Source organism: Gadus chalcogrammus, chromosome 9 (assembly GCF_026213295.1).
Source record: "Gadus chalcogrammus isolate NIFS_2021 chromosome 9, NIFS_Gcha_1.0, whole genome shotgun sequence".
Lineage (NCBI taxonomy): Eukaryota > Metazoa > Chordata > Actinopteri > Gadiformes > Gadidae > Gadus > Gadus chalcogrammus.
The window spans coordinates 23255765-23278880 of NC_079420.1; the positions used below are offsets into that span (position 1 = coordinate 23255765).

Here is a 23116-nt window from a genome sequence, read left to right on the forward strand (position 1 = left end):
ACCCCCTGGCGGCCCCCGGCGGCCCCCACGTCACCTGTTCTTGTTGGGGATGATGCCGCGCTCCACCTCCTGGTGGTTCTTGCCGATGCGGATGGCCAGCCAGGAGCCCAGCTTGCCATTGTACAGCGTGTCCACCACGCGGAACACCTCGCCCTTGTTGAAGCTCAGCCCGTAGGGGGACTCTTTCTCGTACTCAAAGTGGGTCCGGATGTAGAACGAGTCGCCCACGTCAGACTCCACTATCCGCCGGTACACTGAGGCAGCAGAGGGACAGAGGGGGGACTGTGAGGAGGGCTGCAGGGGGTCTGGGGATCAGGTGTTGAGCTTCTGCACTCGGCACTCCTCACCGTCCTTCTTCTTCTGGGCCAGGATGGTGACCTCCTCCCCCTTGGGGAGGTCCAGGAGGAACAGCACCGCCTCCTCTCGGATGATGTTTGCAAAGTCGACGTTGTTCACCTGGAGAAGGAGCAGGGAGGTTTGATGAGCGCAACACGCATGTTGTGGGCTTGTTGCCTGTGATGTGTTATTGCAGCCTTTGATTCCACCCCGGGCGGGAGGCTCATTGTACCCATCAGGCTCCAACGCCCCCTATGGGCTGATGGACAGTGTCAACAAGGCCGGCCCTGTTTTACCCGTTGCCTTGGTAACTCCGCGCCTCAAGGTTTATGGTGCGGTGAGGAGTTGCGGCCATCCCATAGTGCGCTAGCGCCTAAAAACGGCGGCGGAGGAACCGGGGACGGGGACAGCGGAGAGGGAACACGCAAGCGTTGTGTTTGCGTGTTCCCTCCGGGATACTGCTAGGAGAACGCCTCCAGGACCAGAGGAATCTGGCAGGGGATTCACGCCAAGGCCAGGAATATAAAGAAAGATGGAAAGCGTGCAGATCCGTAGCTCATAAAAGGCGACCAGAGGCCGTCAATGACCCCCATGACCCGTTTCCAAGGCATACTTACCGGTAATTCCCTTGAAAAATCAACAGGGAGCTGATATTAAATAAAGCCCATCTCCTAGGAAATCAGACATCAGTCCCCTTACACAGCAGAACGCTTTACGCTGCAGTAAGTAGGAGAGGACAAGTCAGCTGACACAATGCGAGGGACTGGGGGGAGGCCAGAATCCCATTACGGGAAACCTTATTAATGCAGTTTGGTTTTATTCGGTCTTCTGAATTATTTGGCGCCTGTATGTGCACACTAAGGTTTCTTTGAGTTTTCTCGTGGCAATGGCTGATTTGGCAGCAAGATTCATTGACGCAGTCTCTCGTAGAAGGATAGAGTAAGACAAAGAGCACTTGTGGTTTGAACCTATGGTTCAACAGTAAATGGGATCCCTCATAAACCCAAACTAACAAACCACCTGCATGTGTTGCACCTGAGGAAAGACGGGTGTAAGAAGCTGCTCGCTCGAACACCCTGTCCTGACAGAGAGGTTCTTAGGAGAAGGTCTGTGAAGAAATTAAATATATCTCTATAACCAAAGAGACTCAGAGCCCGGGCGAGAAACCCTTTACGGCTTTTTTACGATTAGGTGGGTTAAGGTGGACCTCGTAGGGTCAGCTGAGAGCGGGGATGGTGTGGGGTTAAGGTGTACCTCCTAGGTCAGCTGGGAGAGGGGTTTATGCAGGGCTACGGTGGGCCTCTTACCCTGAGGATCTGGTCCCCCTCCTCCAGGCCCTCCTTGGCAGCAGGGCTGTCCTCCAACACCCCGGCCACGAAGATGCCCACGTCGTTCCCCCCGGCCAGCCGCAGACCCACACTCTCGCCCTTCTTGAACTTCACCAGCTTCATGCTGGGCCTGGGACACGGGACAGGGTGGGACAAGAGACAGGGTGGGACATGGGACAGAGTGGGACAGGGTGGGACACGGGAGGGGTGGGACACAGGGTGTTGGTAACACACGCTGATTCCTCTAGGACTAGGTTTCTCCAGTCTCAAAGTTCCATTGTTGCTGTATTTCACATGAGTTACATTTATTTAAAATTCAAAAATGTTAAATCATTGAAAAGACATTTTATTACTATTTTGTTCAGGATAATCAACAACCGTGGTAAATCCTATGCATCATATTGTGCAGTAGATACGTATGTGAGCAGAGATATGTGGTGTTGTTGTGTTCAGACCAAGAGACCTCGTTCTAGATCACAACACGGTGTCGCTTTGAAACAATAACTTCTCCTGAGATATTGAAACGACAGAGGCGTCTAGAAGAGAGACACAACCGCATAACCTGGCGTCGGGACAGGCGTACCGTAGGATGCTGTCGTCGTGGGCGGCGCTGGGCACGGGGGCGTCGGCGGGGCTGACGGGCAGGTCCACGTCCGGCTGGCCGGGCTGGGCGTACACCGGTTTGGGCTCTGAGGACCAGACACACCGTGACGCGCACGTTCTCAACGAGGACACAGCGGCCGATTCCCGGCCCGACAAATGTGGTTTATGTTTACATTTAGGGGATCTTGCAGACAGTTTTATACTGAGTAACTTACAACCGATCATGCACACATTCACCACCGGCGGAGGAGTCAACCACGCAGGGCGACAGCCAGTTCGTCGGGAGCAGTCAGGGTGAGGTGCCCTGCTCAGGAACACCTTGATTGAACTAGCCAACCCAGCCAACCCGCTCTACCTCCTGAGCTACTAACATCCCCCACGCCTGCCTGTGCCAGTGTGTTCCACTCACAAACACTGGTCCTCTGGTGCCTCGTTCGTCCTCTCCCACTGCAAGACGCTCTCTAACCCCCGGTCTTCATGAGTTATGATTTGTTGCCTTTCTCTCTGTATATAGAGTTAAGGGAAAGCACTAAACTGAAACCGCAGGGGGAATAAGTACGGCCGGACGGGGGGGGTTTATGGAGAGCCCTTGGAGCCGAGTGCCGATCTTGGTTTGTTTTCCAAAGTGTCGATGGGAGCGGAATCCACGCCCTCTGGCGCTCCGATCAAACAAAGCCCCGATACACGCAGAAACACTCTTCTTTACCCTGCTAGGACATACAGAGCCCCTGACACACACACACACTCTACTTTACCCTGCAAGGACACGCAGAGCCCCTGAAACAAACTAATACTCTACTTTACCAAGCCAGTACATAAACCAAAGTGTCCATTTCGTGGAATTCAGAACGACCTCTGAAACAAGCAAAATCAGCAAACAAAAACAAATAAATCTGAAAAAGAAATACACCCGTCGAGGCAAGGATGATCAAACACAGAAGGTGGAGGTAAAAAACGTCAGAGATAGCAGACGGCTGCTGGCTGGGAGCCTTCTCAGACCACATCAGCCCCAGCACCTCCTCTGCACTCGGCTGGTAAACACTCCTATGCTCCGCAATCTTCTGGGACGCATAGGGAGCGTAGCGTTGCTACGGTCTCTTTCTGTTTTCTTCTGGAGCCCAGCGTTGCTAGGCTCTCTTTGTTTTCATCTGAAGTTTACAAGAAGGTAAACTGCTCCGAGGGCCTGATCTCAGCCCGCTAGCTGGAATTGTTTCGGTTCAGACTACTAATAGAAGTAGTCGTAAGGCACCAACACCATAAAGATCTTGGCCCAGCCATTGCCTACAAAGCCAGGTACTGAAAAACGGTAAACTAGACGTAGACCTGATTGCAGCCACCAACATGATCAGTCATGATTCACCCTTTCATAAAGTCATCCTTTTTAGGCAAAACAACTAGCATCATTGTACATTCCATTGAAAATAGGGTTTTGTTTTATATTCACTGGCCACCTGATAATAAATAGCATCAGCCATCCTATGATGAGGACTATGAAGAGCAGAAGGGGTGCATGGGGGTACAGACGCATCACAGAGAAACAGTCTCAGAGCTGAAACCACAGTGAGCATGATGGGTAAGACGGACTCCAGGCCTCACCTGGGAGGGGGGGAAGCTGCTTCTCCTCCCGGGACACAGAGGACTCCATGGGCTTGGGCAGGGGGATCTCCTCAGCGATCTTTGCAGTGGAAGAAGTCTTGGACATCCTTTCATCGTCGCGACTTCTGTGACTGCAGGGAGAAAGACAAACTCGTCCATGTGTGGGGAACTGTGTGTGTGTGTGTGTGTGTGTGTGTGTGTGTGTGTGTGTGTGTGTGTGTGTGTGTGTGTGTGTGTGTGTGTGTGTGTGTGTGTGTGTGTGTGTGTGTGTGTGTGTGTGTGTGTGTGTGTGTGTGTGTGCGAGAGAACAGAGGCCAGTTGTGTCCTTAGCAGCTGAGCAGACCTTGACCAGATGAACTTGCCAAAGCCCACTGGGCTGCATTGTGGACATGATACACATGAACAAACAGACACACAGATGAAGCCATCAAACCAGCATCTCAAGGCGGGGCTGTGGTCCTGAAGGTCAGGCTGTGCCTCCACACTCTCTTTTGTTTTGTCTATTTTTAGAGCAGCTTATCTAAGGTGCCCGGGGAGGCAGGATTGTGTCCTGCAGGTGAATCTCAGAGCGTTGCTCTGCATGAGGTCCTTGGTAAGGGAATGTCCTTAAATGATCACAGAGGTGAAGTCGTCAGGCCCCTCTGTACACAAGCACCACCAGTCTGACGGTGTGGTAAAGAATTAAAGCTTTCTTATCTGATAAGGCTCAATTCAATACCATCAAGTATACTTCTGAGCTAGGAGTTAAGAAATTGTAGAAAGGGGGATGCATAAATATTTTATTACCAGCCCATATATTTTAGCTTAATTACTGTATTTTCAAAAGGATAAGGCCATAACAACTCCTGGTGTTGAAATGTGACCTCTACCTGAATAGTGCGTCTCTATCAGTCAGACAGTGATAAAGAAACAAAGGAATAGGTGAAACCTGTGATGTTAATACACAAAGTGCTAGTCGTAAATATTTGAAATGGTAGCAGCAGTTACTATTCAATGTGCTAGCATGTTGACTGTCTGCTTTAAAAAGAACAACCTCTATCTGGATAAGGTTTCCCAATGTTGTGCAATCTCAACTTTGTCATTGAATTAATTTTTCTCATTTCATAAGGTGAATGAAGTAACCTCTTGTTGTGCCATATTTGATAATAAATATAGTGTGCATCAGTCTGTTGTAGACAACAGTAACTCTCTGCCATGACAGTACTACTTGGTCTGTTTAAGAAGGACAAGCTTGTGTCATTTCCATTCATGTATCCGGCGTCCCCAAAGGAAAGCCAACAATGCGACCATGTCTCCTACCGCCTTGTAGCGTCTACACAAGCATCATCTGTGTACCAAAGAGCAGAGGCACCACGTCGCTTACCTTCGGCGCCATAGACTTCCATTGTTGTCCCAAAGCACACAGTGACCCAGCCATAGAGCCGTATTGATGGAGGGAGAAGAAGGGGGAGGGGCTGGTGACATTGATGGAGGTTGATGGCTCTTCATTTCCTCATTGTTGGGGTCATATTGTCGTCTTACAAATGCAGTGTTTGTACCCCAAAGCTACTGCACCATCGACAAACGGATTATGTGACACTACTTTCTCAGGGCCACACAAAAGGGAGGCTTCATAATTAATGTATCATACAATTCTATAGTCACGTGAATCATAACACTGGTGACTCCAGCAAAAATCCAGTCCGTGCGCTGGGATAGATATCTCCTTCCAAAGGCAGCCTGAGATCATGTCGTACACGGTAAATGTTAAATAATTGAACGGAATAAATGTACTAGTCTACAACATTACATCATGCTGCATCTACGTCTAAAGGGAAATCAACCACTACAGCTACACCCAGCCTTACTAATCCCACTATTAACTATTCATAAACTATACATCTCTGGAGAAAAGGAATACCAACTCACGGGATTCTCCAACTGTCAGATCATAAAGGGGACATAAACAGCATAATAAATCAGCAGGATGAGATGGAAACGCTTGTTCTTTTGAAACCAGACGCCACTTGAAGAAGTTGGCTCTCCCACTAGCAGGGATACTTTCATCAAAAGATAAAAGGCATCACGTAGGACGGCCCCCCAGAAGAGATAGAACACCAGGAACATACAAACAGAGACCACCCAGCACTAACGGGAGCCACCATTTCAGAGGCGCTGGGGTCTTCTAAACATAACGGCTATCAGTTGTCTTCCTTCATCCGTTGGGAAGCGGCCATCTTAATGTCCCGTTAACGTTGTTGTTGCTGTTGTTGTTGTTGTTGTGCAGGCGGACTGGCCTACCTGCCGTTGCTGATCTGCGGCGGGGAGTGTCTGGAGTGGTCGGAGGGCTCTGAGCGGCGGTCGGGAGAGCGGGAACGGCTGCTGCGGCGTCTGTCATGTGATCGATTGGAATGGTCGGACGCCAGCGAATGGATATCTGAAATGTCTGACGGAAACACGAGTGGCTGTCAGCACCTGGGTGGGCAGTGGGGGGGACATGCCTGGGGGGGGGGGGGGGGGGGGGTGTACATGGCGGCGTGGCTGAGGAGCCGACTCACCGTCCCTGTCAGAGGCGTTGGCGGAGGGAATGCTGTCGTCGAGGTCAGGGATGTTGAGCAGCGTTGCCCTGTCGTCCCGCTGCACCACCATTTTTAGCTTGCCCTTTGACCTCTCTATCAGCTTCTTGGCATCTATCAAGGAGAGGTTCTCCGTCACCGTGCCGTTAATCTGAGGCGGGCGGGACAGAGAGAGAGATTGCAGTCAGCACATTATTACTACTATGGGTACAGTCACCAGCTGATGTAACATACTAATATATTGTATTTCCTACTGTAAAAATGTCATTTAAAAGTAGATCTGAAGAAACATTTGTGAAACAACTTCAGCAGTCTGGTTCATCATTACTAGGAGGTTGGGTGGGGGTGACTCGGTCTCTGATGAGAGGAGATCAATAATGGGATTTAGCGGACAGTGTGTCTCTTATGACCTTGGGGTGGCAGGTTGCAGATTGAACAAGCGGCCTGACCTCAAACCCTACAGACTCCCGGGACTTCCTATTCCACCTCAAGTTCAATGGGAATTAAATGGGAAGAATTCTCCATGTTTCCCCCTCCCATTGATACCCCACACGAGGCGCAGTTGACAAAGACCGTCAACCGATGCAGATCCTTAAATGTCTAGTCATCAATGTGTCAGCCCTCCCCCCCATCCCGGGCTCATCTCCCCTACCATCCCATCCCATCCGGCTCACCTCCCCCCACCCCCCCACGCCCGGCCTCCCTCTCCCCCCCCCCCCACGCCCGGCCTCCCTCTCCCCCCCCCCCCCTCCCGGCCTCCCTCTCCCCCCCTCCCCCCCTGCCCCAGCCCAGCCCAGCCCGGCCTCCCTCCCCCCGGCCTCACCTTCAGCACCACGTCTCCCTCCTGGATGTTGCCGTCCCGGAACGCCAGGCTCTCGGGGGAGATGTCCTTGACGAAGATGTGGCTGGCCAGGCGCAGGCCATATTCTGCTTACAGAGTGAACGACAGCAACAGAGAGCATGTCAGCACAGGGCCGAGCGGCCCCCCGACCGGCCCGCCCGCCCGCCTGCCGCCCCCCTCGCCGGGACTTGGCCTTCAGGGGCGCCGTCTTAAGAAGATTAATCGCTCTTTGACTTGGATTTATTGGGCTTTGCTTTAATTTAATTTGGACTATGGTCGGGCAGCTCCCTCATCCTGCCAACTCAATAATCACAATCCCAGGGTCCTTGGGTCTATACTTAGCGCCGACCAAAGTGGGACCGTCTTGCATGTAGTGGGAATTTACGAGCCGGTAATGAGCGGCGGCGTTGTCCTGAGGCCCGGCGGGCGGCGCCGTCCTCCCGGAGTTTGAGAGGCTCACCTTCATTCTTGCGGGACTTGACGAGCGTGACCTTGGCGGGCCGCGGCGGCGGCGGCACGTGCTGGCCGCGGCGGTCGGCGCGCGGGGACGGGCTCCTCTCCCGGGACACACTGCGCTCCCGCTCACGGTCCCGGCGGCCGCCGCTGCGCCCGCTGCGGCGGCCCGTGGCCCCGCCCACGGCGCTGTAGGCGGCGCTGTAGGCCCCGCTGCGGGCGCTGCGCGTCTCGTAGATCTCCTCGTCGTAGCTGTCCTCCTCCTCGTCGTGCTCCGACATGGTTTCCCGCTCGCCCAGCCGGCCCATGGGCACGTGCACCTTCCTCTTTCGCCTGATTGTCTGACGGGGGCGGAGAAAAGAGGACGCAACTCAGAGCTGGGTAACAGGCGGCTCCGTCCCCCGGCCCCCCCCCCCCCCACACATACGTCAAGTCAACACGCAGCTCGTATAAACAACAACAACCTTTACATTAAACGCTGGAGGGACCCTGGTGGTCCTGGTGATGGACCGCCCCTTCAGCTTGCCTGCCTAACCTCGCTCTGGGCTTTGGTCTCCATCACATCCATTTTGCGTCCATCATTCCCTGACTCCTAGTGTACATTCTTTCCTTCAACATGCCAATAGGTTTGAGGAGATGTCGCGTCGCAGCACCATATCGACGACACTCACAATTTTTGCATTCTTCCCGCTCTTGCGGAGCTGCTGGACGGCGTAGGCGTGCTCCACGTTGTCCATGGACACGGCGTTGACCATGACCACCCTGTCATTCTCCCTGGGGGGCAGAGGGAGGCAGAGCGGCGGTCAGCTGGAGGAACACACTGATGGGTTAGTGTCTGAAGACATGGAGCCAGCGTCTTACTGCAGCAGGCCTTCTGCCGGGCCTCCCTTCAGGACATCTGAGATCACGATGGAGGTCTCGCCGCTCTGGAAGTGAGGGTTATCCCGGCCTCCTGAGATGGCGATGCCAAAGCCAAACCCTGGTGCCTGCACAGAGAGAGCAGTCAGGACCGGCAGGTAGCCGCATCACGGAACAAGGACCAGCTGAACACAGTATGAAGGAATCATGTCTAGAATCCCTCAAAACTGGATTTCATTCATCAGAATTTGCGCTTGGTGTCAGTAAAGAAAAAGGATGATGTTATAAAAGATCCTCTATGAAAAAAGAAAGCCCTTTAATATCAGTATTGGAATATAGACTCAACAACCAATTTTTTTTTGTTACTCAACAACCAAATTTCAAGATTGTAAAACGTCCACCTGCAACCGAGCAGAGAGATCGTACTAGTAGGGACTGAACAAATCATTAAAACACGCTCATGCTGAATGTTTTCCAGTTGGGCTGTGTTCCTATAAAAGGGAGCGGGGGGGGTCGGGTGTGAGCAGCGCTGCTAATCTGTGGTGGTTTATTGTGCAGCGGGTCACGAGGGCTGCTGGGGAGAGAGGAGGAGGCAGAGCTCTGTGCTGCTCCGCTCTCCTGACTCTGCACACTCTCCTACAGCTGTGAGCCGCCGCGGTCAGCACCAGGAGAATGGTGCGGTGGTGGTGGGGGGAGTGGGGGGTAGATCAGGGTGAAGGGGTGAGAGAGTGCGAGTGAATGCGGTGAAATACAGACCCTGTGAAGTGTGACTGTGTGCTGTTCCCATATGACAGTCTCCTCCATTGCTGTACTCTGGAAAACAAAAAGCAAGGCACAGAAAGGGTAAGATTCTGATGGTCGAGGGATTTCATTGAGTCAACCACTTCCAGTGTGACTCAGGCCAGTGGTGAAGGAGGGATTGGATCCCTTCTCCTGTCCCAGACCTTAAAGCTGATCGGGAAACATCCACATGTTTGTTACAGGGGACTCTCAACAAACGGTTTCTTGATGGTCTCAGACCATTGAGGGAGACCTGCTATCCCGATTAGGAGAGCCGCTGAAACTGCTTCCTCGTTGGTAAATGACTGGTTGGCTTCATCATGAAACGCTCCCCAAAGGCAAGTCCCAACACTCCCTTCCACATGCACCACACCAAAAGTGTCCAATCGCATTAATGTGGAAACATCATGATACTTTTTCAACAGCAAAACTAATGAATGGTCTCATGAATTGATACGGCTTGTTTATTATGAGTTATACAATGCTTCTTCTCTGGACGTCTTAATTGGTTACAACCATGAGGTTCTGGGGACATGAGGAGCCCACCCTCCTTCATTAGACCCAGAGAGGAGAGTCCAAGACTTTAGATGGGACCGTTTCCCTCCTGTTGACCCTTTATAACGGCCACCTGAGTCCCCAAGCCTTTATTTATTTATCTGATTTCTTTCTGCATTGCAGCGAAAGGCAGCCAGAGAATGTGCTGAGCCACGTCCCACAGCCTCCACTGTTTTACTACAGGACCCAAAACCACCCAAAGCAAACACTCGATTTGAGTCAGACCGTATGTAATCCAAAACCATTGACTGAAACATTTACACACGGCGCGATGCGGGCGCGTCTCTCCACTCCCGCCGGCGGGGCGGACTCTGCGTGGGCTGGAGGTCAGCGCATTCTGAGATACAGAAGGATGCGAGCTGCCTGGGGATATGATGTTCATATGATCCTGAAAAATATGTATCTCACCACAAATATATAACAAGGGCAGCACAATAAGCATATAATATAGATACAGCATATTCAACTGAATGTGGCGAGCATTGGTTTAAATGTTGACGGACGATATGTGCAGCCGAGGCCTAGCCCCTCATCCCCACACACACGGAGATGAGAGGCTGAGTGAGGCCTTCAACATGGCCAGCTGCTCACACACAGAGCTGGGCTGACGGGACGGGGACGAGCTGACGGGCAGAGCCCTTCTACCCGGTGTGTTCCTCTGCCTCGTCTCAGTCCGTCCGCGGCGCCGGACTCAAGTGGTTCAGTTCCGTTCTCTACAGCCGGCGTACCCCGGCGCCCAGGGGCCACTCTGGAGAAGAGAAACCCTGAAGCCTGCTGCCACAGAGTTAGAAAATAATAGACGGCGGTAGACGCAGGCAAGGACAAGGGGGATAATAGCATGGTTCTGAGCCGGATGGATATAGGAGCAGATCCTCAAGTCCTCTCCTCCCCATGAGCCAGGTGCGTGCTTCTGGCTGACGTCAGAGGGGCGGGGCAGGTCCTCGTACCCTCACACACATCCAGCAGAGATCGTCTGTTCAACTCCCTAGCCTAGACGCACTAAACCAGATCAGCATACAGTAGTAACCTGCAGTCGATCCACACTTTGTCCGGTCAGCTCCATCCTCCGGGCCCTACACGGCTCTCCTTGAGCGGGCTGCGGGAACAAGGAGCAGTGGACATTAACAGCCCTGGATGGACTGCTGTGACATAAAAGCAGAGCCGTTACATCGCCCTTTATAAATTATATTGGGGGCATTAGGCTGAAAACCAATTTATCCTGGGAGTAGATTTAAGACCTGTGAACAGATGACCTTAAATGGTCAAATCTGTGGCCACTCCGGCCCTAAAGCTGGCCGGACACACACACACACACACACACACACACACACACACACACACACACACACACACACACACACACACACACACACACACACACACACACACACACACACACACACACACACACACACACACACACACACCAAAGGATTTCTGAACTGTTTGTTCCAAAAGCTATGATCACGTTGGGAGAGTTTACCCTACAATGTGACGTGGCTTAATATTACATGCAGTATGCAATATGGATACAGGATGAATAAATACATCTATAATATCTGTGGGTCGTGGTTACCAATATTCAGATGCATAACGTAGTCTTTACTGCTGTTGAAGCCTGCAATGCAGCAAAGGACCCCGAGTTCTGCTCTTCCTTAAACATCTACCATCCCATCATTGATATCAAGGGTATAGGCCAGGGTCTACAATATTTGGTCAGCAGTTCAGCATATTGCGAGAACACTCAGAGCTCTTCTACCAAACATGGCACCTAAGGAGACTCAGGAACTGAGGGCTTTTGTTCTGACCTCCGGTTCCCTTATTCGTGGGGTAAAACAGTCAGGCTCGTTCAAAGCATCGTTTTGCAGCGGTTTGTGACCGGTGGTCCCGGTACCAGGGGTCTGGGTATAAGTGTTCCCAGGTAGGTGGAGGGGACAATACCTGGCAAACTCACTTCCCCTGCCTCCCACTGATACAGGAACAGCAGAAGCCCAGGTACAAACCCTCCACAAGAGCACAAAGGTGAGGAATCGGAAAGGCATTGAAAAGAGTCATTGGCTTGAAAAAAGTCTTCAGATTGTGAATATTAACAGGAGTGCTGAAATCCCTCCTGAAGGTTTGTTCTGAGCGGACCAGGATGTATACCGCTGTCCCCTACAGCGGATCAGTGCAGTGGAAATGCTGATGCATTAGACCTTCAATACTTTTGCTTTGGATTTATAGGTGCTTTTCACTGAACTGGAAGGCTAATAAAATACAAGGACACTACATAATTTCATTTGCAACCACGAAGAAACTATGGCTCCCAAATCCTACACATACACACACAGCACACAGCACACAGCACGCACACACACACACACTTCCCTTTGGGGACGGAACCTTCACCTCCTGCTTTGCCCTGTTAACGAGTTGCCTGACAAGTAAAGGCTGAATAAAGTTAAATATTTTCCAAAAGTGAGGTGAAAAAAATAATTTAAGGTAATCAGGATACATTATGTAAAGTTTCTGAACATATTAAAGGGATGCCATCTACAGGGCCGATCTCAATCCATGGGGACATGCTTGAACAACGATACCTACAAACATTTCTTACCCTAGCCAAGCTAACAGGTTAAGTGTTACTTCTCCAGTCACTTCTCTGCCCGTCCCACACACAGCAGAGAGCTACGGTGGGTCTGCTCTCAGAAGTGTCCCCCATAAGCTGTGCTGTGCCCTCTTGGCCCGCTTGTAGTCCACCGTTTCACTATCTAGTCATTGAGGAGTTCTTGTGGCCCTCTTGTACATCGCCCTTTATGGCCACGGCCAACGCGTGCCAACAGAAACTCCACGGAGTGGAGCCAGTGCTGGCAGCCCCTGGCCGCTGAAGGGACAGCACGACGGCTGGGTCATGCAAGGGGGATTAGAACCAGGCAACCAACGCGGTCACACAGATGGAGCGAGCAGCCGAGCATGGGTGATAGGAGAGGAACGTCATGGCCAGAACCCACCATATGTATTCAACAGAAACACACAAGCAACATGGTCATATTAGCAGATTCATTTGAAGTGATAAGACATGCACCATAAATATCTGTCAGATGAATTAACCCCAGATAATGGGAAATCTGTGTTACTATGAATAATGATGTATTGTTCAGATAAAAATGTTTTCTAGTGCGACGAATAGAGTTGATAATTCAAGGCCAATATTGCTTCCAGTGGCTTAACTGTCGGGCTTAAAAGGAGCCATGTGCTTTGGTTCCTAGTATTAGGGAACGAAATAGCAAACATGTCATCCCCGGTTTGGTTTTTCACAGTCGCAGAAGTACTACAGCATGACTGCTACTTGCATTACGAGTTCAGCACGGGTTTCCAGAGGAGGGAATCAAGTCGACTAGTTTTAACTAAGGATGCAGGAGATACCAGAAACTCGAATAGAATACATTCTCAACCAGTATGACCTTGAGCAACGGTGTGCAAAAACAAGTCTGCGATAGTTTAAACCAATGCACAACTATCGAGTTATCTTCAGTTCAACCTGTATAATATGCACAGTCTATGTGCTTAACAGCCACACAGGAGCTCCACTGATATTTGTACCTGCTTTTCCCGGTCGTATAGCTAGCAGGAAACACTTCTCAACAGTTCTCAACATATGAATGTTATATTCATTGGGAACATTGTTGAAACGTGAGACGAATCCTGTTCGATTGTATTTGAATTGGGCTATTCTTTAGGACAGGGTGCTTGGCCAATTGTGTAGAAGTATTGACATACGATGGCTTTGCAGAGGAGTGCTTCTGCCCGCCGGCCTGCTTGGAGAGTGTCTCAGAGTGTCCACACATCTAGACTCACGGGACTCATCCCGTTAATATCTTTCTAGCAAAAATAACACTTTCAAACCACTTAACTGCTATTGAGATGTGTGTCAACAACATTATTCCATGCCGAAGGCTTTATTTTGGACCATTTCATTATATATCCTGAATCCTCACTTTACCACAACCCATAATATGTTATAAAATAGATTTTGTGTTTTTGTGTGTTTTGTGTTTTGTGTTTTGTGTCATGTTTGCGTACCCATTCTTCACATGACAAATCTTCAATTTGACGCGTGTTTCCTTTTTTAGTGCCGCAAGTTAATGGGACCCAGACTAAAGGTTATAAAATGATGTGTTATTTTATTGAAAAAAAATCCATATTGTGCTTTCCTATGGCAATCTTCCACCTTTGCATGCATTAGGATGAGAGGGAAAACAATAACCTAATTACCCAATGTTTTTAACAGTACTGGTTGACATGCTGTGAAATAACATTAACACCAACCAAGACATTTAACTTAACCAACTCTCGTAGTTTGGCTGCAGGAGTTCAGGCCTAAGGAACATTAAGAGTATTATTAATCAAGAAGAGTATTAAGATAAAAAGGCCCCATCAAGCTTGCTGATGAGAGAGAGAAATTGGACTGAAACAATGGTTATAGCTTAATACAAGCCTGACAGTTTGCCCAGGGTGGTTCATCCTCTGATTAACCAGCGAGATGTGATGCAGCTGCATGGTTTAGGGGCACGGCAGAATCTTATTCAATTTTGGCTACCATGGGACAGCGATTCTAAGAATAACCATGAGTAATTCTGCCGTTGTGATGTGCTGCAACAGAGTTAAGTGAGAGCTGCTGGATGAATGCTGGTGAACACAGACCGTCTCTCAACACCCAGAGTTAACAGCAACATGTGACACCAGAATACTGATGGACTCCGTCGGCTCCCCTACGCCCAATATAAACAAGTACAATTTCTCTTTTCCGACCAGCTGATGGTTAATTCTGACGAATTCATCAAATACTGGAACTAGCAAACCCTTCACCATGTTTGATCCTAAAGGAGTAGCAGAATGGGTGCTCACACCAAGAGGAACAACATCCAAAAGAGAACTCACTGCATTGTCCTGCATTGTAGTGGGGGTCCATCCAGCGACTAAAAACACCCCGTCACTTCAACAATGACAACCACACATACACACAGAAGAGGGTCCGGGACTTGGGACAGGGGAACACAAGTCAAATCAAAACTCAGAGCAACGTTTTAGATGAGATGTTGAGATCAACACAACAAAAATCTGTGATGACATGAAACCAGCCAGCCCACGAAAAAAAAAAAAAAAGGTCTGGTCCAGTGGAGACACAGCGGCCTGCAGAACACGTGTCTGAGGTGCAGCCTGAGCCGACCGTGGGACTGAACTCTTACCTGCTCAATTGCAGCCCAGGTAAAAACGAGCACCATCAGATTGATTGATGAGTTCAGGGATTGAAAACGATGTGCCTGTGACTGCTGACATCTGCTGAAACTCGCCTGCCTCTGGGAATAAAGCTATTCAAATGCTGGTCGGAGGAGCATGCTGTAGCACCAGGGAGGGGGTCCCAGGGGGGGCCAGTGACGCTCTGCACATAGGATGGGGTTCAGCCCACTACACTGCAGCTCTGCTACCGAGGAGCGTGGTAGAGGGCTGCAGCATCACCTTACAGATCAAAGGTACATTTGCAACACATAGAACTGATAACAGTTACAGAACATTAGCAGCCACTGAATAAAGGAATGGATAAATGACTAGGACGTCTGCAACATTGCTTTCAACGTGTTGAACTGTAAGAATCAGAGCATCTCTTTTAAGGCAAGTCATGTCTGTAGTATGTTTACATAAAATGTCTAAAGGTACTTACATCTGTGTATGTGGGTCATCACAGCAGACGTGTAAAAACAAAAACAAAAAAAAAAAGGCTTCCCACACTCAGAGTCTGCTCCCTACATGCAGTCAGAGACTATTAAGTTTTAAAAAATAAAGAAAGCTTCAGTGTCCCTCCAGCAGAGCTCTACAGTAGGAGCTGGGTGCGTTCCTCCCCATTACACCCCCCTCTCCGTGCCTCTTGGCTCCGGGAGCGTCTCGAGGCGGAGCTACGGGGCAGGCAGGCCAAGCCCCGCGTCAGAGACACGCTGCGTTCACCACTACACCGTCACCGTCACCGCCTCCGTCTCCGTCTCCCTGCTGGATCTCTGCTCTCTCTCCCAACATCCTTCTGTTCATTTCTTCCCACACTTCCTCTCCCTTTGTCGTCTCCACGCTCAGAGGACGGAGGCGAGTCCCTCCTGGCGGAGCAGTGTGTGGGATCTGCAGTGCTGCTGCTGCTACAGCATGGGGCTCCTCTGAGCTAGCATCCAGCCGCAGTGTAAACTGCTGTATCGGAGTTAACCCTCGCAGCGCCGCAGCCACGGCAGAGCCCCATCAATCCACCCTGCGTGTGGTACATTACAATAATGACCTTCCTGCACAGGTGTGCTGCATCACATGCATAAATTAGGGCCGACATTAACAATTACAAGGCGAAACACGTTAGCAAAGACAACACAGAGCTAGCCCTAGAGGAGCCATGCAGTAGTGGTACTGCGGATGCGTATCGATACTGCTTATCAGCAATGGAAGAAATAAGCTTTGTAAACTTGTTGTTGAGGTGGATTATTAAGGCAGATATAGATAAAACATGTTTTAAAAGCTCCAACCCATAAATTGTGATGTGAAAAATGTGAAGTGGGATTAGAGTCAGGGGAATAGATCAGACTTGTATCAATCCACAGCAGCATAACATGAGCTTCCATAATATGGTCTAAATAAATACATATTCTACCACTACATTATTTTATAAGGATAGCATTGCTAATACAAATGTATTGCTAACATCTGCAGCAAACTGAAGCATTCTGTAGATATTCTGTTACCACTCAAATGCTATTATCTAGTGTATCATAATTTACGCAATCCATAGACCAGCAGAATCCCTTCCCAAGCAAAAATAAATGTAATATACTGCAATTCCTTCCAATCCACTTGCTGTCAGAGCTGTGTGTGCAACTAGCTGAGCAAAAGTCAGAGCAAAGATGAGCTGGATGCTTAGAAGCCTTGCTCAACAGCCGACAGAGGAGCAACAACAGCATCAGCACCAGTATTCAGCTCTGATGATAAATAATAAGCCTGTATGTCCTTGGTATGCAAAAAAGCCAGTGTGGTTTGCGGAAACCATTACAGCTGATTGGAGTTGCAAACAGGGGGCAATAGCACAACTATTCCCTGTATACTGACCCTTATATGTTCAGCCTAATACCTCATATATTGTCAGATGCTTGCACTAAACGTTATGATGTGTGGCTGACAAACCAGCGGGCCACAAACTGATGATCAATCATTTTGTTCAGAAAATAAAACACTTGCCACTTTGTGGAGAATGAAATGTGTGTGCATGCACGCCACTGCCTTATTCAAATCATCCAATGCACTTGCCAGGCCGTTGGTCAGGCTATATCCTACCAGGATACATTTACTTCCCTGATTGAGAAGCCATGGGGTGGTGACATTCAGATTCCTTGCATATCTAACCCATTCCACCGAGCCTCCCCACGCAGTCTATAATTAATCATGTCCACAACCACCAGGAGACTCATGTAAGGAACATGGGTGGAAGTCTCTGTAACTCGAACTCCTGCAGTCCCACATCCGCTGTACCGCTTCAGCCCTCTGTGTACTACTGCTGGGACCAGGATGTGGTGGAGAACTGGAGAACTAAACCGGCTTCAACCTCTCTAAAGCAACTGTTTTTATTTGGAGCCTCAGTTTCACTATTCTTTGCTGCTTTCATTCACTTTCCTGAATGGTTGAAGGTAAAACCACGGAAACAATACGTCGGACACAAAAAACGAAAATAAAGTGGGGGAGAAGATCCCCTCATCCACCTCCTCCTGCTGCCTTTTCCAGAGCCTGTCCCAGCTGACAGGAGGGGGAGGCAGATAGCCGGCACTAGGACCACACACAGCACTTGGCCATGATTCGTCTGGGGCCTCAAATTAGCCTTGCTAGCAAGTCTTTCGACTTTGACAATGGTAGTATACATAAGAAACAAATGCCAACAAGTGAACATACAGAGAACTGCAATTAACCTGGACATTTGAAACCTCCAAATAACAAATAGTATGTCTCAAACTTTACTTACATACACCATCTTTCAGAATGTCTGAATTATTATTTTTGATTGCATTGGCTTGGGTCATATACAGTCATCACAGACATCTACTGTAGTTATGGAACAGGGAAACAGGCTGAAAAACTAACGTCTCAAAAAGCATGGATGTATTTCAGAATGCTCAAAATGTACACAAACTGAAATCCTACTCATCAGCAAATTGCCATTCATTACACTATTTCACACTTGGATTAAACAGTGAAAGTCTGTTTTTGTTAATCCTCTAAAGACATCAAGTGCCTGATGTAAAGATACATTTACTCTACATATCGTTTTTGTTTCCCTGTCTTTATTGAGGAAACCCTGCATTATCTTTGAGGGGAGTCAGCACTTCTGAGCCCATGTTACATGATATATTCCTACAGCACTATGATTGAAGGGACCAGAGACACCAGGGTAGCCTTATTGTTAACTTTATTTAACTAGATCCCCCTACATTGTCCATACACACGTACGTTCTGAGCCGCTCGGTGAACAACAGACAGCGTGAGCGGGCGACAGGCCAGGTGGCGCTGGCGTCCCACCGACGCCCTCGGAGGTCGAGGGGAGAGAGGCTCTGACCAGAGAGGAAGGTTTGATTCCCAGACCTGGCTCAACTTTGCTGTACACATACCATTCTACTTTTTGCTGATCCAAAACTGGAAATGGGCTCTTGTTAATAATAAACAGTTGACAAAGAGGATTGACTGTTTGCTAAATGTTTAATTATGTAATCTATTTATATTGCTAGAGATCAAAGTTGTCTCTTTTTCATACAACTTTTAAATTTGTGAGGGCCTAAGATGTCTGTTCGCTCTGTGCATTTACAACTGACCAGTAGCTCCTTTAAGATATGCTGATCAAACCGACTTTCTACATAAAAATATTTTACGATAGCTGCAAAAAGATCAGAACTACTTGGATATTATTTGTTGCCCACATCGCCCAACCCTACATTATAATTGACTGTAGGGATGGAAACATCTCATCACTGGTAACAGCGCTGGTCTGAAACCATTCTGAGACCAGCAGTTTCTCTCAAGCACTACTGCAGAGCTCTTTGATGATATAAGCAGAGCCTGGGAATCTGTCTGAAGCACACATGGCCTGAGCCCCTGAACTCAATCAGCCCTGTGGAAGTTATCAGTGCCCCCCACACACACAGCAGGAATGTGCTGATAAGCACAAACGCCCGGCTGCATCCCACTGTCTCTCCCTCACACTGATTTAAGCCAAGACAAAAGGGGCAATAAACGTTTATAAAGGAGCCACGACCACCGTTTAGAGAAAGAGCAGATTCTGACTGGAAGGGTTTTAAAATTTGAAAGCCTTAATTATTATAATTATATAGCATCCCCAAATAACAATTTACAAGTATACGGATTTATACAGGCCTATGCATTAAGCCTGATTGGGATTCTGCATCATTGGAGCCACCATTTCGATACCTGCTGTATTTTGAATGACCTCAGTATGGCCTGGCAATTAGGAAAGGGCTGTCCCGCCTCACATGTAGGCCTACATAGTATCTCAGCATAGGTGACTCCTCTGCAACACATTGCAATGGAGGGTTTATTCAAGTTAATTTTCAGTCTTGGTTTGGTTTCTGTAATGCGTCTCAAAGAAACATTTCCAGTCATCTTACAAATTGCTCTAAATGCATGCCTTTAGGCAGTGTGTAGCCTAAACCCATTCATTCATATCATTAGAAAGCAGTCCATTATACTTGTCTTCATCTAAATTTGTAGACGGCTGATGCACAACTTTTAATTAATAGGACCATTGATGTCCCGGCTTTATCCTTATCTTATTGGAATCTGTTTTACACACTACGGAAATCTATCCAATTTCATCCTATGTGTATGATCTTCATGAATTAAAACATTGACTTTGAACATATTTTAAATCAAATAAATAAGAATGTTTACACTAGAACTAGTTCACATTATATTGTCTAAAGCATGACAGAAAAATAAGCGGGTTCCTGCTCTTTAAGTCGCATATCAATATTCAACAGGTGACCTGGAGGCTGTCTGATCACCAACTTAACCACCAAGGAGGACCTCACGCCCAAACATCTCCTCACACAAGAAGGGCCAGCACCTCCACCACCAGATATTCCCCGCCGCTCCCTGGGTCGGTGTGGGTCTCAGTTCTGCAGGATACCAGATAGCCAGCCTCCCAGTAACCTACTAGTTCAGTTCTGCAGGACATCACTCATATAGCCAGCCTCCCAGTAACCTACTAGTTCAGTCCTGCAGGACATTACCAGCCTCCCAGTAACCTACTAGTTCAGTCCTGCAGGACATTACCAGCCTCCCAGTAACCTACCAGTTCAGTTCTGCACGACAGCACTCAGATAGAAAGCCTACCAGTAACCCACCCATCGGAGCTGCTATCCAGCACCAGACCACAACAACCGAGCCACTGGATGACCTTCTGTCTGCAGAGGAACACTAGCATGACGGCTGCCTGCGGGTGGCGGCTCACCCCTCACTGCATGGCTGAAGCAGCAGCACCACTGTTCATAGTGCATATATCCTCTCTTTTCTAACCAGTGAAGCCTCTTTGGTCAGTGCATCCCTGCTGGCCGACATTTTGTCCCACAGGCTAGCTGTAGCTATCGCTATCTGGTGGTGCGGCACGCAGCGGACTGAGACAGCTGACAGCCCGCTAGTGGTAACCGACCGCGCTCTCTGCACCGCCTGCATAATGTCCGATCAACAATAACAGCATAGGACGGTGAACGTTGTTGTTGTTAAGCCCCCGTCCACATAGCTGTTAGCTCGAAGGCTAACCTGAGCGCATAGCGCAGAGACGCAACGCCGCTAGAGCGCCTACCCGCGCCGCTAGCGCGCCTAGCCGCCGCGCCGCCGCTAGCGCGCCTCCACCCGCAGCGCGCCTCGGCTGGACGAAACACAGGAAAACAACGCAAGAAAAGCAATCACCTTGACAGAGCCGTGGTCCTCAGTTCGTTGTGTCTGAACCCCCCTTACGCCAAAGGAATTACTAGTTTTCCTCTTGGCTCCAAAGCAGCCGCACTGCAATGGCAGCACTGGACGCCTTCCCCCCTCCGCTGGTGCACTTGGATCTCCCTCACCGCGCGGTGACAGTGACAGGCTCGCTAGGAATAGACCATCGAGATTTATCCCCGGGTGGACCGGGGATGCAGCCTCCTCAGAGGTGCAGCCTCAGAGCAGCATCTCTGCACGCAACGCCGAGCGCCATTCCGCCGGAGAGGTGGAGACCGTCGATGAAATTAATGAAGCTCCCGGATCTTGACTGTATTTAGCTTTAGGAGTATTGGTTTAAAACACATGGTTCACACACACTGCAGGCGCAGCCGCGCTGTCTAAAAACGTAAAGCAAAAAGGTCAAACCAATGGTGTTCTTTTGTGTTGATACTTTTTTCTTTGGGCTGTCATGCAATCACTTGAGCTTTTTGACTTCTGCCAATTGGACAGGAGCTGAAGTGATGGCCAACATTAACAATATTAACTAAATTATTAACTACATTATTTGACCTTTTGATACGTCTTTATTTTTTATGCTAAACACAGGCTCTTGCGTTAAGGATAGTAAGTTAATGACTTATTACTGGTGGTATAATTCAAATGTACAGCTTCGGTTTTTGCTGGTTGTATTTCCTTTACACTACTGGAATGTTAACAATTCAGATGATCAATGTTGCAGAAGCATTTTACCCTTAAAATGTAAAAGTCGCTAATCATGTGCAACTGTATTTTGCCAACAACACCTGTGCTGTTATACGACTTTAGGATACAACAACATTTAAAATAATAATGTTCATTAAACTAAGATTGTCTTCTAGGGATCAGAATGCCCAATAACATAATGATAACAGGCCTGTGTATTCCTCATGGTGTGCAATACTTATTACCGTGCGGCATTACAATTTTTATCAATATACAGTACAAGATAAATTGTGCATTGCACCAATATCTCCTTTCTAATTCGTGCTCATTGAGTTCCATGCATTGGCTCTTCTCCTATCCCACAGATGTGTCACGTGTCTCTGGTCTTCTCTAGGAGTCTGTAATGTCTATGTGTCCCCTTCCATCGTGTATTCTCTTCTATTTACACTTAGTGATAGCGTGACCGTTCCTGTCACCTCTGCCTCCCGCCCTAATGAGCAGGAGGAGGCGGCTAGTGGAGCCGAGGTGGTAGGGGGGGGGGGGGGGGGGGGGGGAATAAATGCTGGAGGAGCAAAGAGGTCCCGCAATGTTGCTGACGTAAGGCTCTTCACTGCAGAGCCCATTGGGAGGATCAGGAGGGGGGGAGGGGAGGGGGTGTGTTTGTGCCTGCGTGTGTGTGTGTGTGGGTGTATGGGTGGTGTGTGTGGTGATCTGTGTGTGTGTGGGGGGGGGGGGGGGGTCTAGGATGAAGAGGGTGGGTTGGCCAAGGTCATAAGAATAATATAAACAAGGGCGGTCGTTCACAGACATCAGGTCGCACAACAAATGAACGACATATTTCTCCAGATGGAAACGGTATGAAATGTATTTCAGCGGAGTCATATGTGACAAGGTCAGTGAGGTGGAGAACTGCAGCTGTTGTTTATTTATGACCTGCGAGCCTACACCCCTTCTAGTGTTTCTAACGTTAAAAGAGGTGAGTATGAACTAGTGAGGTGGTGAACAGGGTCTGAGACCTCATCCATCATGTGGGATGATCAATTATTCAAAAGTGACAAGGCCACCCGCCAAGAACAATATCAGCCAATCAAAAGACAATCACCCTTCTCACTGTAAACATATATGATACGGCACCTTTCTGATCCTGAGAGGAGTCACTTGTCTTGTCTGATTTTACTGCCTCATGCTCCCTATACAAGTCCTTGAAACAACCTCTGTTAACACTAGTGTTTGCAACGCTTGCTCTTACAGCCCTGGGCTTTAACGGCCTGCAGTGAGAGAGTATCATGCCTCCTCACTCTCCCATTGACCGTTTAAACAATGGCGTCGAAATATAAAACGAAGACAGGAGGTTAGAAAATGTATTTTCTGTAGAGTGAAATGCCCCCATGTGGTGCTATATGCTTTAGGTGTGCCCCATGCAAACTGCACAGGAGAATATAACTGATCCAACTGCATGACAATCAATTCTGAAATGATTTTGAAATCATTAAATGCAACCCTGCAGCGATTTAACAGAAGCACTCTGA

At 48.9% G+C, this 23116-nt stretch overlaps 1 protein-coding gene across 1 annotated transcript in view; it reads right to left on the reverse strand.

The window, feature by feature from the left end:
- tjp1b (tight junction protein 1b) overlaps positions 1-23116 on the reverse strand; it is a 50008-nt gene that overhangs the window by 11571 nt on the left and 15321 nt on the right. The window contains exons 3-15 of the mRNA XM_056598525.1: positions 9327-9383; positions 8574-8698; positions 8384-8486; positions 7720-8053; positions 7242-7348; positions 6401-6569; positions 6144-6288; positions 5227-5241; positions 3864-3994; positions 2248-2353; positions 1644-1794; positions 348-456; positions 35-254 (exon numbers count right to left, since the gene is read on the reverse strand). Of these exons, the coding sequence (XP_056454500.1) occupies positions 35-254; positions 348-456; positions 1644-1794; positions 2248-2353; positions 3864-3994; positions 5227-5241; positions 6144-6288; positions 6401-6569; positions 7242-7348; positions 7720-8053; positions 8384-8486; positions 8574-8698; positions 9327-9383 (1772 nt within the window). The remainder of the gene's footprint in view (positions 1-34; positions 255-347; positions 457-1643; positions 1795-2247; positions 2354-3863; positions 3995-5226; positions 5242-6143; positions 6289-6400; positions 6570-7241; positions 7349-7719; positions 8054-8383; positions 8487-8573; positions 8699-9326; positions 9384-23116) is intronic.